Here is an 18,115-nt window from a genome sequence, read left to right as displayed (position 1 = left end):
TTTCACAGGCTCTGAAAATACTTCATCTGAAATTTCAGACTGGACAGACTCGCAGTGGCTTCTAAGCCAGTGAGAACAAGGCTGCGAAAGCATGCTGGTGCCAAGCTGTCAGATGATGCACGTAGTCAGGCCAGTGGTGGTGCTCCTGTGCTTGCTCCTCTATGCTGATGCTGAAAGTAAGCATATTATTCATTTATGCTTAGGCCTTGGTCATCGTGAATAGTTTTGTTTTCAGCTGGTGGTTACTAAGGGTCTTGGAATGAGTTTCTTTTGAGTGATTCTTCAAACACTTCAAGGTCTTCTATAGATCACAACCAGTATTTGAAAAGGATTGTTTATGCAACTTCCTTACTATCCTTCTTCTTAATGCCTCTTTTCTTAAGCATGGGATGGTTCATGATAAGATGGTGCAGACCACTGTCACAAAGTTCCACAGTCAAAGACCAACCTCATTTACCAGACATTGGTCAAATACCTTAAAGACGTCTGTCATTCTTTGAATATTTCTGTCTTAACTTTGATAAAAGAAAAAAAAATACATCCTCCTCCTAATTAATATGCAGTCCAATTAAAATTCCTGTCCCTTTGTAAGTGCTGCAACAGCTGTTCTAATGTATTATTTCCAACAGCTGTTGCAGAGTACAGTATCCAAACAAATCAAGCAGAACTGACAACTTAGTGGCTGGCCTAAACATGTGACAATTCAGTGAGGAAAGGTACCTATGTTTACTTGTACTGAGGGGAAGCTACTGGAGTTTGGTCAATTAGGTTATCTATTAATGGGAAGATAATATCTTCTTTTTAATTGGGAAATCATTAGGCCTGCCTTGTTTACATCTGTTCCTTCTCCCAGCTGTCCTTTGGCTTCTTGCAGAAGTAATGTGAAAATGAGAAAAGCCATTTGCTTTCCACCTGTTGGTCTGCAGGTTTACTGCAAGCTGGCTGGCTGACTGATAACATTCACTTCTTTGAGGGATATTTTCCTACTTTCCTGCTAGTTCCTGACTCTATGCAGACACATGACCAATCAATAACTTTGTTTCAACTCTATATTTAGAAGACTTCTGTGTTTTTTCACAGGTCCGTTAAATTAAGTAGGAACACAGAGTAATATAATCAGCTTTAGTAAGGCTGGCTGTATTAGTTCTCAGTAAAGCATACAGAGGAGCTCTTTATCACCCCAGTTACCACCTGCACTCCAGGTAAACAGAGTCACAGCAGTAAAAGAGATACAAAAATTTTTAAGTTTTATGCATAATAAGATTTCCTTCTTTTAAGTGCAGATATGTGAAAGTGAAATACATGGAGGGAAAAAAGGACAAAACATACATGTTTGTTGTGTACTGACAGCTGAGATTCTTTGGCCCCTTTCCAGTTAGATAATGACCAGCTGGGATCATTGTATCTAAGGTGAAGCCAAGGACATTTTAACACTTTAGCCAGTAAATAATTAATTGGGAAGTGGGCCCATATGTTGGACCGTTTTGCAGTTGTAGTATTCCACCTATTTAAAAAGCTGTAAGAAACACAAAGATCAGCTTTTTCTGACAGTTTCTCTCAGAATGAGATTATGATTCTCAAGTATTAATTATACACCAGCTTTTAAGTTGCTTAAATAATTCTATGCATTTTATGATACAATTAAATTGCTTGCCATCTATATGTTTATGTGACTCCACTTAGTATTGCATTTATACTGTGAGGTTAACTTAATGTTCTTCTGTTTTACCGATTTCTTTGAAGGTCACAATATAGTCACTTTTTCATCTTACACACATTATTTGGGACACACACTGAATCTCCACAGACATAGTTATTTTATGACAGGGTGAGATAGGATAGCATCCATGAGCCTTCTGTACGCAGACACACAGAAAGACCTGTCTTCATCCATGATTGTCTCTCCTTACCTGAAGAATAGTTCCTGCTGTGCTGAAGTTACGCTGCCCTCTGCTCTTGCAGATACTCATGCTCCTGTTTTGTCTTGCATTTTCTAGAAGTGTCCCAGACCCTACTTTAACCTAGTGCTTTTGTTGAAATCCTTCAGAAAAAGTAGCAGGACCACATTGCTTCTTTTTAATGGGGAGAAGACAGAAGGTGAGACAAAGGGAACAAAAAAAATTATATTTTTTTTCTCTGTCATCCTGTAAAGGTTATGCTGTCCTTTTTTTGCCCTTATTCTCCTGTTGCTAACATCAAAGCACTGCAGAAGAGAAGGTATATCTAAACATTGACACTACATTGTACGCTTTCTAGAGTAGATCCAAGTGGGTAAGGAACTCATGCTCTTCCTGTCTCAATGTCAAATCACTGTGAGCGGGATCCAAGTAGCAAGCCAGCTTAATGCTACTGAAGTGGTAGTCCTTAGTACTTTTCATTTTAGGGACAACCTTCACAGCTGAGAAAGGCAGGGACTGAGATACCTTTGTTCCACTCCATCGTTGTGAAAGACCCCACAGTCTGAAATGTGTTGGCATGTTGTGATAAAGATACTGTGTCAACAAGCATGTGTGAAAACTAGGTTTGATTCTTACTCATAATCCGGAGACTAAATTTACGCTTGACTGAGAAAAATAAGCAAAATTGAAAGGTGGCAAAATTTGTGTTTGCTGCTTTTACCTTTTGATGCTAGTAATATGATGTGATACTTGAAAATACAAGAAGTTAAAAATCTTAAGAACTGTAACTATTTTTTAGATGTCTTTTATGATTGGTATTTGTAGGTTCTACACTAGGAAGTAGCAAAGCGCATTTTATCTGAGGATAGAAAGTATTTGTTACTTTTTATTGGGGAACAGCAATCTGCTAGTCTACAGTGTTTTTCATTGGGTGAGCTGTTCTCAGTAGCGTAGATGGCAATGCTTCACCACATCTACTGAGATATTAGTAATATAGCTTTTTTTGCCATAAGAAAAGTACTGGGTTTTTTAATGTTTGTTTAAATGAACTGACAGAACAGTAATGATGCAGAAGCTTTATGCAGGTTCATCTGTTTAATGCAAGATGCATACATGTTTCAGAGACTCTTGCATAATATATTTCTTTAAAAACTATCAAATATGGTACATTATTATTATGTGTTTCTGACCTTGCCAAAATCCTTCCAAAAGCATTATTTGTGGTCTTTCCTAGTACTCATTTTTGAAAAATAAGGGTTTAATTTGGATTAATAGAATCAAATATTTTTCTGCAGATAGTCTGCATCCTGCTTTTTAATAATTAAGTTGATTCTTGTGTGTCCTGTTCCTTTTCTGTAATGAGAAAGGCCTAACCACCAGCATTTCAGATTTCTCTGCTGCATTCCAGTAAATTTGTCTGTTTAGTGCTCTTCCTTCATTCTTGAAGCTTCTTCTTCTTTCTTACTTAGCTTCTGCTCTGGCATTTTTCTTTTGTTACTTCTTTGGAAATGCTGTTTTAGAAGAGAAGCAACAATTCTCTCTTCCTTCAGCAGAAGTGTTTGCAGCTTACTGAAAAAGGCAAACAGAAATACTTACTAAAAACGATGCATTTATTGTATATTGCTTCTCTTCCTGACTGTTTGAAACGTGAATAATGCTTAGTTTGTTCTCTGGCTTCTAATGCATATTGTGACAGTTACCATCGTGCAGATAGCCACAGTACCATCATACCATCATCTCTAGGCTAGGATAAGTTTTGACAGGTTAGTGATGACTTACAACAGATATTGGGATAATTGAGACAAATTCTTGTTTAATAGGATGCAAAGACAGTAATTTAGAATTGGTGAAACAATTTTTTTGCTCAATTTTTTTCCTTTTTTTCACTTTTAAAAAAAATTAACTTTTTAGGGAACATGTGTGTGTTTTCCTACTAATACCACTCTTTCTCTTTAAAAAGTTTATGTTCTCCAACTAACTGAAATACTAAGCTACCCAACAGATCTTTCAAAGTAGTTAAATTGCAGAAAGCAGTTATGTTATATCTTACAAATGGACATATATGGTTCACTGTTCCAGAATAAGTCCACGAACACTATATGAAGCCCAATATGGAATTTTTTTTACTTTTTTGTATGTGTACCTTGGATAATTTGGAATCTGAATTTTTTTCAGAGTAAATTAGATTTGCATTCAAACTCTGACATCTTTGAACAGATAATTTCAATCAACTGCTTTCAGGTATGGGCAGTGACGAGAAAAACTTAAAGATAAAATCTTTCTCTTCTTTATTGGTAATTTTTTTACACTATCATTTGTCTCTATTAGTGCCAATAGCATTCACTGTGTGTAAGATACATCCCTTTGGTTATATTTATCTTTTTTTTCCTAATAGTGATAATGTGTTCAAGAGAGTTGAACTATAAGCTGGGGATTTTTTTGGGGAAAAAAAGGGTTCCAATTTTTTTTTATATTCCTTTTTTTTTCCTGCAGGAATTTTGATATGCTCTCTTCAGTTCAACCCTAGGACATTTTTTCTGTTGATTTGATGAAAATTGCTATATACTTTTGCAAGAGTAATTTCATACTGGACTTGTTAAATACAACATTACATATGTCAAATAAATCACCCATCAGTTAAAGTTTTAGTTTTAGGGGAAAGTGGGACAGTCATACCAAACCATTCTAGATGCATTCATTTTGCTCAGCAGCAAAGTGAAGGCTTTGGAATAAATGTGATAGTTGAGATTAAGAGTCAGGGAAAATGAAAATCTTATGCAGTCGTTCCAGACATACTGACTTAGCTGCAGAAACTACAGGTAATGAAGCTCTTTGCATGAGCCAGAGTTTATCCAACTTTTCAAATCCTTAAATTGATGCAAATTTGAGTACTTTAGTTCCAGCAGTAGCCATAACTACCAACATATTTGTTTAACCTGGTGTAAATTATCAAGTATTAACAGCAAAATTGTGAATAACATATTTCAGTTAAAATAATTTTAAAGTATGCGTTTTGGTTATCTCTAAATCTGTACATAAGAAAACATTTTGAAATGTGATTTGTGTGCATTCTGTAAAGCATAGATTCAGAATTAAATCATCAGGGTTTTGAACTTCAGAACAAATGAAAGAAAATTACAGAATGGTTCTTCTGAACATTTTTCTTTCTGCATTGCTACTCTGAAGATTGTTGCTGTGTCTCTTTCAGAGCTGTTGTCATTTCAGGTAGTTGTAAGCCCCTACCTCCCTAAAGCAGAGCACTGGACAGAGCTGAGTTGCAAGCGTGGGAATCTGAGAAGCATTAAACCCTGGCAACTTTGCCTGTGTCAGACTGTAGAGGCAGTGAATTTCCCCAAGTAAAAAATGCCTTTGTCTCTTGAAATTTTTAAGCATGTATAAAATCAGAGTCAGAAAATCCAGGGTCTCCAGTCTTCTCCAGACACCCAGAAATCTAGATATGGGAACTATATTGCTAATGGCATTACAGAGTTGGACAAACCCACATGATTTATATTAATGTTATCCTTTAATAGCAAGTGTTTTTGGAGAAACTACAGTATGGGTAGTTATCTCACTGTGTGTAATTCCCTGCAGCATCAGTAATGACCACTGGCAGATAAAGGAATGTGAGTCATTAATATTCCTGTGTCAGAATTGGCAGTGAATTCCAGTGTGTCTGCTAGATTGCTTAAGAACATGTCTGCATACTTCGAAAGTTTCCTAGAGGTACATATCATAATCTCAATATAGGAAAGCTCTTAGGGAAAAAGGAAGGTGAAACAGTGGTAGAGAAATTTTAGAATTTTTTTTGGTTATTTTCACATAGCACAACAACTGCTGTGGTGTTTTATAGTATTTTTACCCCCTATCTGAAGCTCAAACCTCACTGTCTGAAACTGAGATAAAATGTTAAGTAGCAGCATCTGTTCAGTAGTGAATTTCTGACAACATCTTTAGAAAATTATAAATATCTGAATGTTTATAAAAAGGTCACCATTCACTTTTGTCCACCCTATGTTTCAGTAAACTGCCTCCCCCCAAAATAACATATATACATATATATATAGGATGATTCTGGCTTAAGCAGTGTCTGCTTGAAGCCATATTTGTTAGAATAATTAGGCAAATATTTTTTAATTTAATCCTTTCAAATTCTTGTGAAAATGCACAATATTTTAAACAAATTTTTGATGGCACATATTAATTTGAAAATTGCAAATTTATTTTGACTGCTTTCTTCTAAAGGAAATTATGTGGAGAATAAAGTTGCACCTTTAATTTAAATTGTTGTCTAATAGGTTTAAGCATAAAGTTTTGTACAAATTGCTAATGTGGCTTTCACTAAATTACACAAAACTGTGAGGTACATGTTATGAAAAAGTTGAATGTAGAATTCTGTTGATTAAAAATTCATGTTATATAATTGGGGAAAATATATTGATAAAAGACAAAATGTGAAATTACTCATAAACATACATTTGAAATTGTGTGGCATATGGTCATTTCAGTGTACAAGAAATTCTGGGACATGACTGTATAAACATTTTGGACATGGTCTTGCTGTGCAAAGTTGTAGCAATGAACAGAATTTCACAATACCTGACACATTCTCAAATTCCTACAAAACATAAATTCTGAGAGCCTTTTTCCAACAAGGCTGTTACCTGGAAGAGAATTCAATAAAAGTTTAAAGTTTGTTCTGTTGAGATATAAATTCTTTGTCTATATGGCTTCATGAAATCTAAATTGATAGAGTTTTGTTCTAGTTACTGCTAAGGAACTGATTTTTTAACTTACTTCGTAAAGCCTTCTGTGCTTTCTACGTAGGACCAGTGTATGGATGGGAGAGAGCTTCCACTGCTGTTGATTTTACTTTAGTATGTGCAGTTGTGAGGAAGGAGGCACAAACAATAAGGAAAAGAAATAAGAAATGTATTTCTTATAATAATAAGGGACATAATAATAATAACAATAACAATAATAATAATAATGATAAAAGGGAAAGACAAGAAATTTATTTTGGCAGTGATCATTAATTAGGTATGGGCATTTCCAGGGAAGTTCCACCTGTGTCACTTTTTTCATCCAAGAATATCACATACACTTCAATATGTAAAATAATTGTTGAGAATATGGGCAGAGGATGTCTGGACTGAAAAGAGAAATAGTCAGTTGGCTTCCTATTCTAGTAAAAAACGACACATTTTACCAGAAACAGATCACATAGTACCTCTAAATGTAAGGATTTTGAAAATAAACAAGGGGGTTTTTTGTGTGAAAAATTCTTTGTGTTAAGATGAGCTTGTAGAGTCTAACATCATTTGATTGAAAAGCAAAGGTAGCATGAATGTGAATAAAAAGTGAAATTAACCCTACAGATAAGGGCATAGAGAGGCCAGTAGTGCATTGAAGTGTGTCAGTGGCTGCTGACAAACTGGAGAAAATGCAAGGAGAAAAAACAGAGATTCAGATGATACTTTTATCATCTTTGGTAATAAGTATTTTATAAAACAAGTATTATTTCAGTTGATGGACACGTATTTTTTCTTAGAATGTAGCAATTGTAATAGAGAGCTTTTCTCAATAAATTCGAGTTTAATGGTAATTAGTAGCTGATTGTATTCAATTGCATTGTAAGTATTGAAACTGTGATTAAAGGTCAGTTACTACTGTATATCTGAATTTTCTCAGATTCAGATTTGATGCATTTTACAGACACTACAGAAGGTGCTAGACTCATTACAGAAGTGGCAAAGAGAATCCATTTGTTTCTTTTTTTTTTTTTAATGTAGAAAAAATAGTTTTAAACCCATGAGTAATTCTACCTGAGGAATGAGGAAGAGGAGGAGATCATTGGAAATGGTATAAACTTCAGTGCACTTGTATCTTGCATGCTAGAATACAGTCTGATATACCTATCTTAAGAAAACATGACTGAGTTACATAAAATACTTTCAAGTGACAGCTAAAACGGTCCAGAAGATGGGACAGCTACCATTTGAGAAGAGCCTGAAGAGGCTGAGAGTCTTTCAGTTTCAAGGAGAGTTGGCAGAAGTGGGTTGTAGGGATTATGGCTAAAGTCTGAAAAATTACAGGGGCAGAGGAGAGAATAAAAACAGAATGGATATCCACCTACTCAATTATAATAATACAGTTGTGGAGTTTGGGGATTTTAATAGAAGAGTTACTAAAAGCAGGTAAAAAACGGAAATTACTGTTCGTTTTTGTGGAGGCAGACAGTATTTGTAGTTGTATAGAGCTTAAATAATCCATGTACAGGAGGTCCATGAATTAATACAAAAAGAACAAACAGGAATGGCATTGTTAACGTAATTATGCATATGAAGTGAGTGGACCTCAAAAATTCCCCAGGCTAATGTGCCCATATATGGTATGTTCTCTTGACATGGAGACATGATAGCAGATAAGAGGACTTAGTGTGTCCTAATAAGGCATTTGCTATAGTCTTACACTCAAATACATGTGGTTTCAACAGGCATTGTGCACTGTGTTCCTTGACACTTAACTTTTCCAGAAAATCTCATTTGGAGATTCTTGCATCACACTATATCACAATTATATCAAAATTTGATACAGTTTAAAACTAGGAAGTTAAATTAGAGCCTATGGCAAGCATTTAAGCAAAACCAGCTTCTAATTTTGGAAAATTACAGTATTAGTGTTACTGATAGCAGAGCTCACATATATGCCTGCTCTGTCTGTATGTGTTTTTGTGTGTGTGCATATGTTGTTTTGGAGCAGGAGACACAAGGATTAGTTATTTTATGGGATGTGTTAAGAAGCTTTACAATTTACAAATGAAGTAGATTAGTGGAAAATCCTAGTCACCTTTTTTTCTTCTTTTCTAAACTTTCATCCTCAGACATACTCTTAATGTGAAGAAGTGTAACATGTTCGCTGACCTTTTTCAGTATCTGTGGTCTAATGAAAGTGACTTAAAGGTTGTAGCATCTCAAGATGTTTGCATTCTAAAAACTGGAGGTAAACTGCAACTCAAAAAGGTCCCACAACATCTTAGGAAGATGACACTGTGTCTACACTTAAGTCCAGATTATTGAAATAAAATGGATACAGATTTATTAAATATCAAAAAGATATAGTTCCTTTTAAAATTAAATGTCTCATAAGAAATTAATTTAGATTCCTTTTAAATGATTTGGCAATGCACTAATTTAAGATTAATTTGTTACTAAAGACATTTGTTAAAATGTCTATCTAAAATAACTAAACATGATTCTCTTGTATTGATTATTGCATTCTACGTAGCAGCTCAGTGCTATTTTTTATCAAGAATTACAGACTTCTATAAACATTACAGTGAAATGAAGTACTTTGGAGACTCATGAGTGTGGATAACATGAGTATGTTAAAAATAGCTTTTAGATTTACATGAAAAATGTGAGGGATTTTCCCATGGCAGAAAGTCTCTAGAAAACTTTTCTCAGCTATTCACCATCATTTGACAGCAGCTCAGTACCCACACAGAGCAGGAACTCATTTGGTATCTTGAGAATCTTGTGACAATTCATGATTGATCACAATTTAGGTATGTTATGTATAAACAGTTTTGAGAAGCCTGATCCTTAATTTTTCTGCATTCTTTGTGTTCATCAAGTATAGGTTATGAAAAAGAGGAAAAAATAAAGGATCTCTTCTTAGAAATGCATAACTTAGAGTTATCGCTAAATACTAATAAATGCATTTCCAATACTCTTTCAATATTCTCTTTCTTTTTTTCCTCTGAATAAATGCCAATGTGTGAATAGAGGTGACAGGGTTTTTAGCTACACTTGGATGTGAATTTTCTTATTTGATTTTGAAATGTAGAATTTGGATAAAATTTGTGGATTTTATTTATGTGAAAGTATTAGAAGTTCTAGCCAAATTATTCTCAGATCCCTAAGCGCAGCAAGATTATTTTACTTTTTCCCTAGCCAGAAAAATCCACCTTTTGTCCAGAATGCCCCAAACATTGTTTGCTCTTCAGTTTGGTATAGGCTGGTTTTATATGGGCTCCTCTCTAACTTGTGCACTTATGTGAGAATTTATAGATGCCTTTGTTTAAAAATACTCATTTCTGCCACTGAGGAGATCTTCTAAGTCTTTAGCATCTGATTTTTTTTGTATGTGTGCATCTCTTTTCTTATCCTTGAGTGCATGTCTCAATGTCTTATTGCAAAATACATTCTAACCTTGGGGGAAAAGATGCACTACTCTGAGAGCCTGAAGATCAAGAGTTTGTATTGCTTTGATGTTAATAGATCTGTCATGTCTTTTCAATTTACAAAGAAATCATTTTGAAGGATCAGTGAGAATAAAAAGGGGTCTCTTATGTAGGAGGACCAAATCTACACCTCTCAGGTTTTAGTATATCAGTGTGTGGCACTTGAAATCTTTCTTTTATCAAGACAATTTTTTAAAATTCCATATAGTGTTTTCTTTCTGGCGTATTACTGTTTACTTCTTAGGTTGTGAACAGAACATAAAACTGCAGCAGTGAATTATCAGAACTTTCGGAGCTGTAGATACCTTGAAACAGTAAGGACTGCTGTCTCATTGTGCATAGATCAGTTTCAAAAATCATATTTGTTAGACGTTTGACTGTAGGCAAGAGAAGGGTCTATACTGAGACTGTCAGATTCAAAGGAATATTGCATCTTACGTTTTTTTCGCTAGAGTCATCCAGGTACCCTATCCAAAGCTGACTTTCAGAAGATAAATTAATAGTCTTTATTTGCAGTGCCTAATCAAGTATATTCAGATACTACAGGTAAATTTTAATAAGTTTTCAGATTTTCTTTTTTTTTTTTTTTTTTGGAAAAGAAGTTACGAAAGTAATCAAGCACTCCTTGCCATTTGGGAGAACACTGATAAGGAAAGTGCAGGATGGGTAATGCACAATTACAAAGAAAGCTGTTGTCTTTTACCATATAGTAATGCTACAGGCAGGATCTCAATGGTATCCCAAAGACTGATTCTTTTAGAAGGTACTGAAATTTGTTCCCAAGAACCGATTCAAAAAAATAAGAAGGTGGTATTTCATACAATATTCTGATTCAAATATACACAATTGCTTTGAGACTGCAGTTTTAGAAAATATCTTCAGCTCTGTGAAAAATATTTCATTGATACTAGTTTCTGATTGCAGCACTAATGTTTTCTTTAAGATAAATAAATTATGCTACTATTCATTTTGGATGGGAATTTGTATTCCTTTAATAATTTCTTTTCTCTTCAGAATGCAGACATAGTCCAGAAAAGGCATTTAACATAGAAATGGTGTAAAGGTGAATAAGAAATGAAATCACAAATACCATTTAACTCTAAATTGGATTTTAGGGTAATTTAAATCTCACCACTGAAGTATTTATCTCTAAATGCTCCTAATTTAAAAGCTTTTAAAGGAGTGTGCAAAATTTTTCTGATAGTTAATGCGTTTTCCTTTTTCTGCCCAATACCTTAAGTTGCACAAAGTCAGCAGAATCCATGGTCTAAAAATAGTATTTATTCTCCAATAGTCTTAATTTTTTTATCACAATCTGAGTACCCAGCTCCAAATCCTGGGACCTTCTGGGCAACAGTTGTCCTTACACCTGCTCTGCTACGTGAGTTACCTGACTTACCTCTTGCCTCTTACTGTCTGTAACTGGTTTGTGCCCCAGTTTTCTTCAGGCCAAGCTGGAATGCATTCTGGCTGGTATTGAGGGGGATGTTTTCTGCTTTGAGAAGGCATGCTTTTTGCTGTGAGGAAGTATTCTTTTCCTGGTCTGAGTAGAATGCAGAAGAATTTCTGTGCACCTGCGAAGACCAGCAGCCTGCCAGGACTGAACTTCACCACTCTATGTGCTTTGGCACCAGAGGGTGCCTAAATTTTCAGCTGTGCTATGAATCTCTATGGGCCTCTCCCTCTTAGTGAAAAAAATCTATATTTCCTGTGTTCTTCATTTACCATTTTTGTGTCTTCCTATGCATCCATTTTTAACTTCAGCTGTCTTTATTCTTCCTCATGCTAACTTCCCCACTCCTCTCTTAATGTCAAAATATGCACCAGTTTTCATAAGTGTCCTTGGAATCTGGTCCAGAAATGTTGTCAGTCATGCATCACTAAGTTGAAACAAAGCAGGAGCACCCATGTGGAAATAATAGACTGAAAAATTCATCAAAGAAATTTCATGTAAGTTGCAGAAACTCATTAGAGGTCAGTAAAGTAGTATTACAACCTAATGTTTAAGCAGAAGCAACTTTGCTTGCCTCGTACTCAAATGGACATGCTTTCTCACTTTATTTCTGATTTTTGATATTTTACTTGACCAAAATGTTTCCAAAAATGTCAAAGATCCTTTCAATAGTATCTGTGTTGTACTATCAGACAAGCAGTCAGACAGACAAGACTTATTATCTACTGATCTTTCAGTACTTTCAATGAAGAAAAGGTAACCTCTAATTAATGACACAAAAAGGAAGCCAAACTCTAATTTTTTATCTGTCTAGACTATACAAACCTTCTCAAAAGGGACTGTAATTGTGCACAGGTATTCTGCTTTTTAAAAAACGACATTCCATCTGTGCAAAGCATTTTAAGAATTGTCATTTTACTAAAATGTACCATATTACCCCAACTTACTAGACTGTGGGATCTGTAGAATTGCTATTCTGTCAAAGTTTGTTTTTTTTATTTTTCTGCATACTTTTATTTTAATGCAATTTCTATGTTTCATTGATCCTGCTGCAATTTTTCTTATATTGAAGTAGGACTGCTTTCACAGAAGCTACCTGTAAAAAAATATAATTCTCAGGATCCTATCCTAAAAATTGAGAGTTCGAAAAACCCCATTTTTTTGGATTGTAGTCTTGCTGCTGTGCATTATCTTAATTAGTCTCAGTAATTAAAGCATTAAATGATTGGCACTTACCTCTTACTAGCAAACAGTAAAGCTTAGTGCTTTCTTTCTTGACCCCCTGAGACCTGCTATTTCAGCTCTTCATGCAACTCTTCACTTGTGGCATTTGTGCTGTCAAGAAGCATGAAGTCAGTGCGCAGCACTGTAACTCTGCAGCATGAGCAGCACTGGGAAGGGGTTAACCTAGCCCACTGACTGTACTTTCAGACCAACTGCATCTTATGTGTGTTGCCTCAGTGAAAAATGAAAGACAATACCAAGCTGACTGTAGCTAATTAATGTTGGACAATGAACCATGTAACTCGAGTTTGTTGTAGAGATCTGACTGACTTTTTAACAATTAGCTTTCATTGCTCATGGGTTTTGCAGGAATTCTTTTGTGGATGTGTATTTCAATAAAAATATTTTGGGTAAAGGATGGTTAATATTTTCTTTTAATGATACCAGCTTGGACACTGACCTGTCTTTATTCTCAGTAAGTCTGCATACCAAATTCAAAAATGCAAATTTGTTTCTACTATTTTCATCTGCCACTACTTCAGTAGCTAATACTATATCAGCTAATTCCAAATGAGCTAGTACTGCTAAAACTACTCTTCAGCTTATGTTGATCAGCTAGAACTGATTTATATTTTCTCTTATTTTATATTTTAATTCAAGAAATTTTTATAACTACATCATTGGCAGTGGTTGATTTCTCAGGCTGATTTGATTTGGTTGGGAATTTTATTTTGAGTAAGATATCTGAGATACTAGGAAAAATTCCTTCACCAAAACAGTTATGAAGCTCTCCAACAGGCTACCCAGGGAATTGGTTAAATTATCATCCTTGGGAATATTTAAAAGATGTCTAGTTGTGGTACTTAGGAATATCTTATGCAGTGGACTTGGCACTGTTGGTCTCACTGTTCCTAAGTATCTTTTCCAGCCTAGATGATTCTATGATTCTATCCTGGAAACTTATATCTGAAGCACTTCTTTCTAAAACTCTAACAAGTGTTCTGTTAATGTGTATCTGATTATTCATAGTAACTTTTTTTTTTTTTTTCCATTTCCTCAGGACTTCACTTGTATATAGTTGAGATTGACATTCGTTCATTAGGAAAAGAAAATGAAAATTGAAAATATCTTACATTTGTTTCCATATTTAAGGTATTTTGTCAAAACCATTCACAAGATACTAATTCAAGGGACCTGGGCAGGATGGAGACATGGGCTTACAGGAACATCATGAAGCTGAAGAGAGGGAAGTGGCAAGCCTTGTATCGGGGGAGGAACAACCATTGGCACACTGAACTATTGGAGGCTGACCAGCTGAAAAAACAGCCTGACAGAAAAGTTCAGGGAGTTCTGGTTGACCAAAAGGTGACCATAAATCAGTGCTGTGTTCTTGTGGTAAGGAAGGCCGACATTTTTCAGGAATGCGCTGATCCTCCTCTTTCACTCAGCCTGGTCAGGTGCATCTGGACTGCTGGGTTCAGTGTTGGGCTCCTCAGTAGAGGAGAAACAGGGACATACTGGAGCGAGTCCATTGAAGGCCCACTAAGGCAGTGCTGGGATTGAAATACTGTCATACAAAGAGAAATTGAGAGCTGGGACAGCTTGGCCAGATACAAGAAGGCTGAGAAAGATTTTTCTATGAATATATAAATATGTCTTTATATATGATGGTATAGGGTGAAGATGTGGAAGCTCCATTCTTCTCAGAGAACCCTAGCTGATGGCCCAAGAAGCCCATGAAACTCTGTTAAAACTTAAGACATTCTCACAATTGTTACTGGTTTTGCTGTTTTTGTTATTACTGCTGTTACTCCAAGACTGAGCACTGGCATAAGAAAAAGTGTTTGACTTGATTGGTCCCCTTTTTTGGAGATAATTAAAATTGAACAAAGCATGACTCCAGGAAATCTTCTATAGCTGACCAAGGTCTCAGCCAGTTTCTGGACTAGGCTCTCTCAACATCTGACTGCCAGACTCAATGCATCCAGGGTTCTGTGAAAATTGATAGGCAAACTTCAGTGTGTCCCTAATAATTTTTAAGTTGTATTTCAACTGTTGACTGTGTAAGTAAAATATTAATAAGCCTATTCATTTTATGAAAATACGTATAAGAATGTAATACCTTATACTATCAAAAATACTGTAGAACACAACAAAGAATGAGAGAAAAATTGTCAGAATAATAATGGATTCTATTTCTTCTGCTTAAAAAAGTGAACATCACAATATTCACAATGGAAAGCAACCCCACAACTTGATGGTGTTAACACAACTATATGCAAGCATGAAAGAAGAAAACTAGTAGGAGAGACAGGTAACATATAAAAATAGTCTGCCCTTTCATATTCTACATGCTGTAGTTTTATGCTACTTATAACAAAGAACTGTATGATTGAGGTCTAAGAAACCTAGTATTTATTTTGACTGAAGGTATAATCTCTCTTTTCATAAATATACCTTTAGCTGTCTATATAATAAATGTTTTTAAGTATGTGGGTGAAATCCTGCACAAGTGAAATCAGCTGGAAAAATCCTGTTAAAATTACAGAGTCCAGGACTTGAATCTTTCTCTAAATTTACAGCATGTGAAACACTCCATCAGAGTTCCAGATGCAGTAAGTAAATAATTGGCAAATTAACTTGGTATATTTAAAATAAAAGTTACAAAACTTTTATTAAGTTAACTAGGTAACATTTTAAAAATAAGACTATTGCACATGCTCAGTACATACCAGTTCTAAGTTTTTAACTAGGTTATTGGAATCAAAACAACCTTGTGAACAGTGCCTTAATTGTTTTACTTTCTCAAGTATCTGTTTTGAAAACCTACAGATTAAAAAGTTGATATCACTTACTACATAACTGCAGTAAATATACCACGAGTTCAGTTGGACTTGTTCTAATAATGATGGGGGGGAAAGTAAGCGTATATTTTCCTACCGAATGTCATGCAAAACAAATTTTCATTTCAAAACAGTTTTGTTTTCAGTCCTGGATTGATTTTTATTAGTATTTCTGCATTGATTTTTTTAAATTTCCTGACTTTCTAGTGAAGTTTATAACAGAGGAAAGGGTAATATTTAAAGATGGGTGACAATACTGAATTATTTTAGTTGCATTCTGAAAAAAAATGCTTCAAATGAGCTGAAGGAAAACTCTGAAGTTTCTATTACTTATGTTTGTATGTATCAATATAACCAGCTGGTGAAGGGAGGTTATTCTCACTTTGTACTCCATTCTTGCGAGACCCCACCAAGAGTATTGGGTTCAACTCAGTGGCCCTCATTCCATCAGAATGCAGAACTGCTGGAGTGAGTCCATAGGAGGGTCACCATGATGGTCAGAGGGCTGGGACAGCTCTCCTATGAAGACAGTCTGTTCAGCTTGGAGAAGAGAAGGCTTCGGGGAAACCTTTGAGCACTTCTCAGTACCTAAGGGAGGCCTATAGAAGGGCTGGAAAGAGAATTTTTAGAAGTGCATGTAGTGACAGGACACAGAGTAATGGCTTTCAGCTGAAAGAGAGCAGATTTAAAATAGACCTTGGGAAGAAATTATTTACCTTGTCAGGAGGCACTGGAACAGGTTTCCCAAAGAAGTTGTGGATGTTGCATCCCTGGTACTATTCAAGGCCAGGCTGTATGGGTTTCTGAACAATCTGATCTGGTGGAAGGTTGTGGTGGGTTTAGTGCTGACTAAAATCACCAGTACACTTACTCATTTTTTGCTGCGGGATATACATTAGGAGAAGGGCAAAACAGGTTTAAAATTTAAAAAGTAAGAAGAAACTTTATTAATAAAACTTTATTAATAGAACTTACAAAATAAGGAGAATCAGAATAAAATCTCCAGAACAGTTTTCCTCCCCCTGCCCAACTCTTTTCCTTTCCCAACTGACAACATAGAGACAAAACCTGGAATGTTAAATCAGTTACCAACTATACAACAGCCAATCATCAGTTCTTGTAGGGAGAGAAGTTTTCTCTTGCTATGCCATGGAGACTTCTCCACAAGAAACAGCTTTCTCGTGGCTTTTCAGTTCCACAAATAGCAGCTGCCTGGGAAAAGTTCTGCAATTATGAAATCCCTCCCATATTTACAGCCCTTCCACAGCTGTGTCGATGGGCCATGAACTCATGGGGTATTATTTTAAGGATGAGTTGTTCAAAGGCAAAGGTTCTCTTCATCTGTCTCTGTGATCATCTTCTTCTGTGGGAACATAGGTCTTCTTCTCTCCCAGGGAGCAAAGGGTCTTCATCACTCTCATCTCTCTCTCTGTTCAAACTTCTCATGGGATCACAGCTACTTCAAAATCTGCTTGGCTTCATCAATGGATGCCTCTGCTCACATTTACAGTTTGAATACTTCATCCCCTCCCATACTCTCTCATGAATTAAAGGGGATATTTCAGTGTATCAGTGTCCATCTTTATGGTACTACCAAAAGAGCTTTCAGCCCCATTAGGGCATCTCCTCATTCTCCTTCCATCTAAGGCTTGGCTCCTTTACAGAACTTGATGTCTTCATGTTGTCTCTCTACGTGTTGTCTCTTTCTCTCATCCAAGGGGAGAATCGTGGTCTGCAGGTCTCATCTGTGTAGTGAAAGAGTTAATATCTCACCCAGGCCTGGAGAAGGTCATGGGCAGTGGCCGCAGCAGTCACAGTGTTGGATTTCAGGCCGTGCTGGGCCCCTCCCTCTGCCCGGCACTGGGAGGGGGGTGCTTGGCCTGGGGCCCAGCGGACCCCGGTTCGGCATGGGCTGTGGACAGGGGCGTTTAGTGTCAGCAAGATGTCAGCAGCCATGGCCTGGCCCAGCCTGGGGTCCTGCAGCCTCCATTTCCTGCCCGGGAGCCGCTGGATCCGGCCTGGCCGCACAGGCCTTGGGGGAGCGGGGCCAGCCCCACCAGAGCTCAGCTACCTTTCACAAGCAAGGTAGCAAAGAGAGAAATTTCCAGAGCTTGCTGTTTTAAAAATGTGGATCTCACAGAGGTGGATCTAATTTCTAAATGGTGCAAAATGTTACCAGTTCTCAGAACTGGCCTTTCCCAGGCACAGAGGAAGTTCCCAGCAGCTTCTCTCAGAGAAATCACTTCCATGGGTGGTTTCTTCCTTCTTCACCAAATACCAATCAATGTGAAATCACCACAAAGGTGTACCTGCCCATGAAGGGGTTTGGAACTTGATGATCTTCAAGGTTCCTTCCAGCCCAAACCATCCTACGGTTCCATGTTGATGTCAAATTTATATAATAACTAAGTCATAAAATACTTAATTTTTTCATCTGTTCACTCTTAGATCT

General features: G+C 36.3%; 1 protein-coding gene across 50 annotated transcripts in view; it reads left to right on the top strand.

The window, feature by feature from the left end:
- Positions 1–18,115, top strand: part of PTPRD (protein tyrosine phosphatase receptor type D) — a 1,166,996-nt gene that overhangs the window by 880,329 nt on the left and 268,552 nt on the right. For 49 of the 50 annotated variants that reach the window (XM_033520262.1, XM_033520295.1, XM_015652791.3 and 46 more), the window contains one exon: positions 9–176. In XM_033520262.1, the coding sequence (XP_033376153.1) occupies positions 92–176 (85 nt within the window). In that variant the 5' untranslated portion in view covers positions 9–91. Of the gene's footprint in view, positions 1–8; positions 177–18,115 lie in introns of those variants that run through there. The other variant, XM_033520267.1, reaches the window with a different exon arrangement.

This window comes from Parus major, chromosome Z (assembly GCF_001522545.3).
Source record: "Parus major isolate Abel chromosome Z, Parus_major1.1, whole genome shotgun sequence".
NCBI classification, from domain to species: domain Eukaryota; kingdom Metazoa; phylum Chordata; class Aves; order Passeriformes; family Paridae; genus Parus; species Parus major.
The sequence above is the reverse complement of the archived record's forward strand: the minus strand, read 5'-3'. Positions and strand labels throughout refer to the sequence as shown.